Source organism: Homalodisca vitripennis, chromosome 2 (genome assembly GCF_021130785.1).
Source record: "Homalodisca vitripennis isolate AUS2020 chromosome 2, UT_GWSS_2.1, whole genome shotgun sequence".
Lineage (NCBI taxonomy): Eukaryota > Metazoa > Arthropoda > Insecta > Hemiptera > Cicadellidae > Homalodisca > Homalodisca vitripennis.
Window position 1 is genome coordinate 45,927,945 of NC_060208.1, and position 10,869 is coordinate 45,938,813.

General features: G+C 31.6%; 3 protein-coding genes across 3 annotated transcripts; all 3 read left to right on the top strand.

Moving 5' to 3' along the window:
* On the top strand, positions 1-1,523 carry LOC124355612. The gene is made up of 2 exons (XM_046806774.1): positions 1-171; positions 404-1,523. Exon 2 carries the CDS (start codon positions 438-440, stop codon positions 1,521-1,523), a length of 1,086 nt encoding a protein of 361 aa, XP_046662730.1. The 5' UTR covers positions 1-171; positions 404-437.
* A 1,821-nt stretch (positions 1,524-3,344) lies between these two features.
* On the top strand, positions 3,345-5,140 carry LOC124356183 (methylglutaconyl-CoA hydratase, mitochondrial-like). The gene is given in 2 exon segments (XM_046807359.1): positions 3,345-3,976; positions 3,979-5,140. Coding segments are annotated over 2 exon segments (687 nt in total). The 5' UTR covers positions 3,345-3,805; the 3' UTR covers positions 4,495-5,140.
* Positions 5,141-8,939: 3,799 nt separating this feature from the next.
* Positions 8,940-10,635, top strand: LOC124356184 (cilia- and flagella-associated protein 300-like). The gene has a single exon (XM_046807360.1). The coding sequence runs from the start codon at positions 9,741-9,743 to the stop codon at positions 10,515-10,517; it is 777 nt and encodes a 258-aa protein (XP_046663316.1). The 5' UTR covers positions 8,940-9,740; the 3' UTR covers positions 10,518-10,635.
* The last annotated feature ends 234 nt before the right edge of the window (positions 10,636-10,869 follow it).

Here is a 10,869-nt window from a genome sequence, read left to right on the forward strand (position 1 = left end):
CTTTGATTTTAGCAATGCTGGTTCAGAGAGCAATCTTGATCAATGTGTAAACAACAACTATGTTCCTACAAAGGGTGATCCCAATGAACAAGGAGATGACATCCAAGATGAACAAGTAGAAGAATATCCCACTGAATGTGTAAACATACTAGATCCAAGTAACTCAGAAATGTAAGTCGTGTTAATATAGGATTTCAATAATTTTCATGAAATTACACAAACAGTCCAAATTCAGTACAAATTAATTATTAACTCCTATTGAGATAACCAATAACTACCTAAATATAGATAGGCTATTTGTAAAGAATAAGTACGTATTTGCATTTTCATGTTCTACGCAATAACCTACCTACCTAGGTTGTATTTATAATCTACCTAATCTAATCTGTGTTCTTTATTCCAGTAATTATGGTGCACACAATAACCTTGAGCAATATATGGAGGACATCCATGAAGAAACCGCAGAGGATAACCATGACATCATAGAGGACAATCATGATGAAATCACAGACAACAACCATGATGAAACCACAAAGGATAATTACTATGACCAACTGGCTGAGGACAACCATGATCAACTCGCTGAGGACAGTCATGACCAACTCGCTGAGGACAACCATGATAGGCAACTTTTTAGTGATGAAGGGAACATTTTTATAGTCATAACAGCAAATCAAAACTGTGACGAAGTGCAAGAAGACTTTTTAAATGTACTAGATGGAACTGTAGTTACAATTATTGAAGAAGATACACAAAGCATTAATGAAGGTGATTTTGTCACAGAACTTTCTTCTAATGAATCAGTACAAACTTTGGTATTTACTCCGGACAAGTCTCCTCACCCTACTCCTGAGGACGAACAAATTCAACAGACAATCACTGAAGGCACTCCAGATGATATTGACAGCTTGCCTGTCCAGAAGAAGCCTAGGAAAAGATTACAAACTCCAGATAACTGGAAAATAAACCAAAGGAAAAGAAAACACCAGGCAGGGGAAGAATATATCAATCAAAAAGGTAAACTAATTCATAAGAAAGAAATTAAAACAAAAAAAGACTGCCTAAACAATTGCAAATTCTTTTGCAATAAGAAGATTACTTGCGATGAAAGACAGGCAGTATTTAAGGCTTTTTATACTTTAAAGACGCAAAATGAGAAGTACATGTTCTTAAAAAATCTTACTGAAAGATCGCTAACAGCCAGAAAACAAAATAAAGGTGTTGAAAACTCTGTATCAAGACGTCAGTTTTCTTTTCGATACTATTTTAATATTAACAATGAAAGAATCCAGGTTTGTAAAACCTTCTTTTTAAGCACTTTAAGCATTTCTCAGAAACCAATTTATAATGTCCATCTTAAGAAAGACCCTGAGACTGACCTACCAAAAAATGACCAAAGAGGACATAACAAAAGTACTGTGATTCCTGCTTACGCTAAAAATGATGTCAGGATACATATAAAATCCTTCCCAGTTGTGGAATCACATTACTGCAGAAAGAATTCCTCTCTAAACAGTATTTAGACAGTTCATTAAATATTTCTAAGATGTATTCTCTTTTTGTTGAAAAACATCCTGATACTATTATTAAAGAGAGTATGTATAGGAGAATATTCTTAACAGAAATTTAACATGGATTTCCATTTTCCAAAAAGTGATCGCTGTGACACGTGTGAAGAGCACAAGGTGAGTCTTAAAGAGAAGTTGCCTGCAGATTCAGAAAAATACCAACTTCATGTAGCAGAGAAAAATGCTATGCGAGAAGCAAGACATAAAGATCGTGAAAACTCTGATGCTACTGTATTAAGTTTTGACTTACAAAATGTAATTACTTGCCCAAGAGCTGAGATTAGCAGTTTTTTTTTACTTTAGTAAATTAAATGTTTACAACTTAACTGCCCATTTGAAAACAAAAAATGGTAAGAAAGTTTACTGTGCTCTGTGGACAGAGGTAACAGGTGGTCGTACAGGCAATGATATTGCCAGCGCTGTATATAAAATTGTGAAGAAAGTTTTGCTAGATTTTCCAGAAACCGACAACTTGATAACTTGGAGTGACTCATGTGTTCCTCAAAACAGAAATCAAATGATGACGGGGGCTATGATGCTGATTCTTAAAAACAATCCTCAACTCACATCGATTACAATGAATTATTCAACACCTGGTCATGGAGCTGTCCAAGAAGTAGACAACATTCACAGCCACATTGAAAAAGCGTTTAGTGGTACTGAGTTTTTCTCGCCTGTAAGTCTGATGAGAATTTTGAAAATTGTTAACCGGAAAAATCCTTATGTTGTTTTGCAGATGACAGAAAATGACTTTTTGGACTTTGCAGCATCCAGTAAAGAGCTCAATATGAAACTGATACCCTTTACACTTATAAGTTCACTAAAACTATCCCAAGTCTTTGGATTGGTTGAGTATAATGAATTACATGGGCAAGAAATGAAGCATGTCAACATTAAACCAACTATGAGAACATCAAAAAGAAGAAAGACTTCAGAAAGATTAACAGAATATATAAGCTATGAAGAACCTGGAACAGTACAAGGCATTATAAAGCTGAAGCCAGAAAAGAAGAGGGATTTAAAAAGAATGGAAAGATTTATGCCTATAGTAGATAGGGAGTATTATCAAGTAATTCTTAATGCTCACTAAACATTGTGTTGAAAACTCTCTTAGAAATATCATATTTTTATTTACTGTTTTCACAATCCAGGTGTGATAGACATAGCACTTAAGTTAATTAGTGCAGTTTTGTAAATTTTTTATACCGACATTGTTAATAATAAAATTAACTATACTAATTGTAGTTTTTGTTTATTTTGTTTACCTATTCAAATATGATGCTCTGGTGTTATAAGATTAGAAATTAATCTTATGACTGAAAGGTGGAAAAAATAATATTGTGATTTCATTTAATTTAATAGAGTTCTAAGTGGTACATTGAACTGTCTTACATTAAATGATTGCTTATATTTTAGATTAATATAGTTCTAACTAGTAAATAGAACTTTTTTTAAATAAGCACATAAAAAAAAGTTAAATAAAATAGTTCTAACTACCTCTTGGAACCTTTTTATGTTATATTATTAAAATATTAAAAATAATAAGGTTCTAACTGAAAACAAAAGTTTAATTTTTTAAAAAGAACTTTAATCATTTACCACTAACTAATTGAATAATTCAAACTTTTAGATGATATAGCATTTAAAAAATCTACAAGCAAGTTATTTGAGCCTGAAACAATTTCAAACCGATATGTCAAATCTTTGATGCTCCCTCCTGAAAATTTTAGGATTGTGCACTTAGTACCCTTTTTATTCTAAACCCACGAAATGTCTATAATTTCTCGTTCTAAAACATTTTTTTGTTCTTTTTCTTCTTTTTCCACCACTACTGTTATTTTATATTCTTTGCCGGCCACTGACTGAATTTATAAACTGATAAACTAAGGTTATCATAATACTGTTAACCTAAAAGTATTCGTTGCCTGCAGAGTTAAATAGTGTTTTATAAAGTTAGTATATTATATAGTCGTGTTTGTGTTAGCTTGTGAATATTGACTTCTCTCAAATATAATGTCGATTATACCAAGAAAATATGTCACTTACTTTTGTCACTCAGTTAAAAATGCTAGGTATTTTTCTAAATCTTCTACATACAAAATGATATCAAACAATTATTGTCCTCAAGTGAAGTAACAGTAGAAATCTTGGAAGGTAATGATGAAGGTATAATTGTATTTGGGTTAAATAGATCTTCTGCCCGGAATGCCTTGGGTAACAGTTTGACTACAGGACTTATGAATGCAGTTGAAAAAATTCATTTGGATGCAAATGCTCGTGTTGTAATATTGAGAAGTTTGGTACCGGGAGTATTTTGTGCTGGAGCCGATTTGAAAGAACGCATTAAGTTAACAAATAGTGAAGTCAGTGCTACTGTTGCTAGACTCAATGCTTTGGCAACAGCAATCGCAAAATCGAAAGTATTCCGGTTCCTACTATAGCAGCAATAGATGGTTTGGGTGGTGGATTGGAAATCACCCTAGGCTGTGACATCAGGATAGTTTCTGAAGATGCAAAACTTGGCTTGGTGGAAACTAAATGGGCCATTATGCCTGCAGCTGGTGGAAGTCAACGATTACCCAGAATCATAAATCCTTCAATTGCTAAAGAGCTTATATTTTGTGCTAGAGTTATAGATGGTAATGAAGCCAAAGATATCGGATTGGCCAATTATGTTATGAAACAGAACTCTTCATCTGATGCTGCCTTTCAGAAAGCATTGGTCATTGCTCGGAAAATTCTTGTGAATGGTCCGTTAGGTGTGAGAAATGCTAAGATTTCAATCAATCGAGGTTTAGAAACCGATATCTTAACAGGTTGTAAAATAGAGCAGCTTTGCTATGCTCAAGTGATCCCCACCAAGGATCGTATTGAAGGCCTCACAGCTTTTAAAGAGAACAGACCACCAAAATACAAAGGGGAATAAAATTACCATAAGATGTAATTTATTCTTTATCGTGGTTGAGATACTCTGAAAGTTAAATTTCTGCCTAAGAATTATATAAAAATGTAGGGATATTTTAAATTCTACATTGTCTATGTTAATGGGTATAGCACCTTGTGGCTTGCCTTTTTCACAATTTTTCAAAGATTTTGTTTTATAATCATAAAACTTCCTTGTACCTACCTATTTGGCATTGTAAGCCTATATACAAATTTTTGAGCTTAAAGTGAAGTTTGTAATTTTAATATGAAATATCTCATAGTAGATTAGCCTATTTAATTATATTAGAAAAGGGCTGCAGTTCCGTATCGGGCCACCAATCGAATGATAAAATTAAATTCAAATAATTATTTCGATATATTTTTACCATCATAAGTAAAAACACAAAAATAACATAAATTTCAACAGAATATATGAAAACAAGGCAATTTTATATTTTCTGTTTGAATGTTAAATATAACTATTTAAATTATCTATTGAAAACAATAATTTGACTATGTTTTTGTAAATTTTTTTTAATGCACGGCACTGAAAACTACATTTGCATTGTTTCAAGAGCAAAATTTGGTTACAAAAGTGAACCAAGAAGAGCTGAATGTAAGGAGGACATGAAAGTGAGAGACAAAAGGGGAATAAAAAACAAGTTAGATATTTAGGCTAAAGGGTGATACTGTGAAGTTAAATTTCTGCCGAACTGACAAAATACAAGTTTCGCGTTATTAATTCTATTGCTATTGTGATCCTGAACAAAACTATATAAGGTTTCAATGGGTGGAAATGACAAATAACGAAGTTATACAACATTAGAAGTGGAAAATACTTTTCTCACACAGAGTAATATTTCATTGTTCAACAGGCATCACAGTGGTCTTGTTACGATCGTATCGGGCCCAACCTCCTATTGCTTGGCTGCTGACATCAGCTGTTATGCCATCATAATACGTAAAATAACAATAAATGTTGAAATTTCAACAGAATATATGAAAACAAGATTTTATATTTTCTGTTTGAATAGTTATAATATAATTATTTATATTACAGTCATGCCATTATAAGGTACTCTGAGTGAGGGCGGCGCATTGTAACGTACCTAGGTTAGTGTATATCAATAGATACTGTTCTAGAGGGAAGAGTAGTAAGGAGTTACATTAAAAAATAGTTTGTTTATTTTTTCATAACTCGGAAACATGTGATCCAATCAAGACCAATATTTTTATAAACAATACTTTTGTGTTAATATTTTTTAGTATGTAATTTTAGAATTTTTATGTAAATGAATAATATTTGTTATCAACATTATCATCTAAACTTTTATTCTTTACAGAATGTTAAAAAAAAATAGGCATTGGTGACATTATGGAGCTCTTAAAGTTGGAATTCTTGGACGTTTAATTCTGTACACCAATATTCAATACTTAACTTTTCACATCGGTTTCATTGAACAGATTTTTAAATTTACCAGTGCCGCGCTAACCGTCAGACTGTCAAAGGTGGTGGTGCCATCATTGTGCGTGGCCCTGGACAATATTACAATACCTATTCATTATTATCAATATTATGAGAACTGTAGCAGGTTAACCTACAGTAGCAGGTTACATTAAAAAAAATTAACTGCCTGCTCTGAAGCCACTTTAAAATACTTACATTATTTTTAATATTATGCATTTGATCTTGATTTTTATTTCCATGTTTGATTTTTATGTAAATGAATAACTACCAGTGGTTTATTGAAGAAAAGTTATTATAATTTAAAGAAAACCACAAAGTAAAAAATGATAAATGGAGCTCTGTAGTTGGTAAAATTCGTAGGTGTAAATTCTTAATATTCAATACTTAACTTTTCACATCGGTTTCATTGAACAGATTTTTAAATTTACCAGTGCCGCGCTAACCGTCAGACTGCCAAAGGTGGTGGTGCCATCATTGTGCGTGGCCCTGGACAATATTACAATATTATTCATTATTATCAATATTATGAGAACTGTAGCAGGTTAACCTACAGTGGCAGGTTAAAATAAATTAACTGCCTGCTCTGAAGCCACTTTAAAATACTTACATTATTTTTAATATTATGCATTTGATCTTGATTTTTATTTCCATGTTTGATTATGTAAACCTTATAACTACCAGTGGTTTATTGAAGAAAAGTTATTATAATTTAAAGAAAACCACAAAGTAAAAAATGATAAAAGTTGTATGTAAAATCGTAGGTGTAAATTAATGTTATATTACTTTAAGAGGCTGGTTGGTTGATGGATGGGAAGGGATAAGTAGGAATGGGGGGGGGGGGGGGGTTGAATGACTGATGGCACAGTTACTAAATACGGAAATGGATCCGGGGTAAGAAGTTTTCCAACGCAGACTTAAGATAATAGCAATAGCCAGTTACTACTGTAAGCATTATTTAAACTATTAATAAATAACATGTATTTAATATCATAATTTATTAAATAAAACGATAACACATTTTATTATCCTTGAATCTCTGAGATAGCTCAGTGTTAGAAATGTTAATGTTTGTTTACAAATGTGAAAATAAACTATTCCCATCTAATTAACTAAAGGTGCTTTTATCAAAACTACGGGTTTTAGAAGTTTATTTTATTTTAAGATCATAAGAATGTTATTCTTTTTTTATTGTTGTTGTTGTTTGGTAGTAATATGACTGATAATTTAAGGTCTCATAATAAAAATAAAACTATTTTTTATAATTTATTTGTTTTATTGGTCACCTGAAAATATATATAATTAAGTTTTTGAGAGTATTGGTTATGCTACAATCCTTTAAAAAGCTAGCTGGTCTTAAGCCAAGTTTACGTTTTGTACAACACTTTTCAGCTATGATGGATGTAACATGTAAGAGGTGTAGTTACTCTAGCACATTATTGTCACCCATGTCTCATATATTTAACATATAACCAAGTGGTAGTTTAAAATAAAAACTACATTTATTGCAATACAGATTGTTAAAAAGTAATCAATTTCAACTAAATGTATGAAAGCTAGAAGGTAAATTTATTAAGTTAGGTTTTTATTAATTAGTTTTTGAGCATAAAACATTATTGGAATATTGTTCATGTATAATTAAATAATTAGTTATAAATATAAAAAAAAACACATACACAAAATAACCATTCAACAAAGAATTTTTTCCATATTAAAATAAACTCTAAAGTTTATTTCCTGTGCCTTACTGTCAAGTTATATACAATGAAATTAAATAGCAGCAGCTGATTACTATGAGGGAAAGTGTAATTTAGAATAGTTATTTTCAGCATTAAAATTTGAGAAATTACTTAAATACTTTAAAATAAGTGAAATTACTTTATATTAGTTGGAATAAGTTATATTTTTGATCATTTATAACTCAATAAATCAAAAATTGGTGTTGGGTTTTGTAAGTGACATTCTGATTATTGTTTCAATGCCATCCTATTTTGATAATATTATACATACTTACTCGTATAATATTCATTATTTCAACAATTATAATTCAGAATTGAGACCTCTTTAAGCTAGCAAGCCCAGACTACAAGTACAGGATGTTATAAAAAAAGTGTTTCTTTACCAGTTTTTTGTAATGGGCCCATGGTGGTATCAGCTTTTCTAGTACTCGTCTTCATTTTAGCCTCAAACAATATTTTGACCCCGAAATGCATTTTACGGCCATATTGTTATCTTAGAATTATGGTTTAGAAACTACCTTGACAACCTCTCACAAATCAATCGGTTACAATAATCAGCTAAAGGTCTGGTGTGTGTATATCAGTCTACACGACAACAAATGACATGAGGAGTACCCCAAGGCTCTGTCCTGGGGCCAGTACTCTTCATTTTAGTAACAAATAACTTCCCTATAGTAATGCAAAAAACACAAATACAGTTATGTATGCTGATGATATATGAATCTGTTACTACATAATAGCAATGCAGCAGCTGAACAATTCTACCACTTTGAACATAACAAAACAATACTGCAAAATGAATTATCTAACAGTAAACCCCACCGAGACGACTTAAATCCACTTCCCTGCAAATAAACCAAGGCCCAAAATTAACAAGTATTACAGAAGAAAGTCGCAAAATTCCTAGGTATAGCTTCATAGCAAGTTATCTTGAAGTGATCACATCGATAACTAATGTAAACAAATCAGTAGAAGCATATATGTTGTTTGAGGAATAAAATGGATCACAGGACTTGCAGCTGCTAAAACACCATATTTCGTTCTAATAGATTTTTTTTATTATCGAAAATTTATAAATTAATGATATTGTAATTCAATTAAATTGAAATAAAAATATCTCCTTCTTTCTCGATCATTTGTGAAAGGTAGGTACAAGATTGAAAAGAGAAACAGTCAGGATCACATTCTTGAATAATTGAGGTTTGAACGATTAATTTTAAAACATCAGCTGTTTTAAATAAATCATTTTGAATATTCAATTTTTGTTTTTAACTGTAGGTGTAATGTTAGCAAATTTCATCCCGACCTTTTTTTGTTACTAATATTATTTATCTCAGTCTGTTGTAAATTATGAAGTTTCAGGATGACCTTTCACATTTGAGAGAATGAACAATAAAAGAGTTTCTATACAAGGTAAAATGTTTGAAATTTGGTAACAAAAGACTGCTCTGTAAGAAATGACGTTTTGTTAGTTCACTCTCTAATGAGGTTCCCATAAGGAAGTTCAACTTTTATGTAGATTTCATTATAAGATTTTGACAAACCTATAAAAATTTAATTTTTTTACTCATACAATGGCTTGGTGAAATTAATGTTCATATATCAAACAAAAATAATTGAGATAACAATGTAAATGATAGGGCATTAATTAAGATATTTTCATTAGGAGTGTAATGGCTTTAATATGATGTATGAATATCAATAATTTAGTCCAGCAACAATTCAAAAAGTATAAACATCAGTAATTGAAAAATTAGATGTACCAAATAAAAGTAAATTATGAACTTTCAAACTAGTCAGTCTTATGAATCTTCTTAATTATAAACAAATTATTGATTGAGTTTTAAGTATAACAAATTGTTACTGTGAGAGTTGAAAACCTTCCACCTTTCTCTTTGTAATCAATAATCTTGATTCTGCATTTAGTACAGTGTCATGGTGATATATCAACAGTAAATATCTGTACTGATGCCATGGTGATTCATAAACATCAAGTTATTCGTGTTTCTTAATCTTCAAGGGTGACAGTCTTCTGTTTAGGTAATGGAACAAGATTTGTATACATTCATTCATCTGCCAGATAGGATGTGCAAGGCTCTGGAAGACAAAGATGTGAGGGATTACTTGATGAAGTGGGGTATGAAGGGGAATCTTGTAGTTCAATATTACACTTTCAATCAGCCTTTTCAGACTCACAGGAAGGAAGAATTTGTTCAAAGTTTCTTCACAGATACTCTGGTTTACACAACATTGGTTTACAATCAATCAGTCATTGGGAGGAAGGTGAGTCAAGTCTCATTTGAGACGATTCCATGTACAATTCTATCAATGGAATTCTTCGACCGGTTGATGGATCCTGGCAATGGTGTCATTCGCAGCGACAAGTCAATAATCCAGTGCGCAGAAGAAGAAGTAGATGGGTTCTACGTAGAAGATAACTTACGAAATGTGATTCTCAATGAAGGAAGTGAGTTTTACAAATTGTTCTCGGATTCGGAGCGGAAGCAATTCCTGTGGAGTATCTTCACCCACTTGTGCCTTGGTGGAGAGTGGTGTCAGTATGAATTCTCTGTTGAACCATACCTGATGGTGGCAAAACTTCTGTACAAGGATTTGGTGAGTGTTGAACGAGTCGGAGACAGTTCTGAGCTTGTGGTTCGTTCTGTCGTTCTGAGAGTCCAAACATATGATGAAAACGGCAGTCCTCTTGTTCCTCGACAGAGACATAGTCTCCAGGACTGTGTATATCTTGTGATTGACCCATTTAAACGATCTGTTGCTGTTTTGTCTCACAGTTATGGGGGGACTTTCTGTGCTTAAAAATTATTTTTATCTACTGTGCAAGCTCCTCTTATTTTTATTTTTATGTGTTTCATTTAGTAATTTAAAAGTAAGTATGTTTTGGATGTTATTTTGGTGTTTTTATATTAAGTAAATAAAGAGTTTGCTAATTTAATTTGAATGTTTATTGCTTTATTTTTATAATTATTTTATCTTGATAAAAATCAAAATTAGTTGTTTGGTTTAAGCAACATGCAGGAATGGTGTTTAAGTATGTGAAAGCTCTAAAAAAATGTCTTAGTGTGTAATATTACAAAAAGACTAAGAAGAAGAAAGAAAGAAAAAGTGCTTTATTTGTATAATAAACAAAAACAAAATATTACCCTCACTA

Bases quoted from the DNA above. Each gene is read 5' to 3' on its own strand.
- LOC124355612 (XM_046806774.1), top strand. From the start codon at position 438: ATGGAGGACATCCATGAAGAAACCGCAGAGGATAACCATGACATCATA.
- LOC124356184 (XM_046807360.1), top strand. From the start codon at position 9,741: ATGGAACAAGATTTGTATACATTCATTCATCTGCCAGATAGGATGTGC.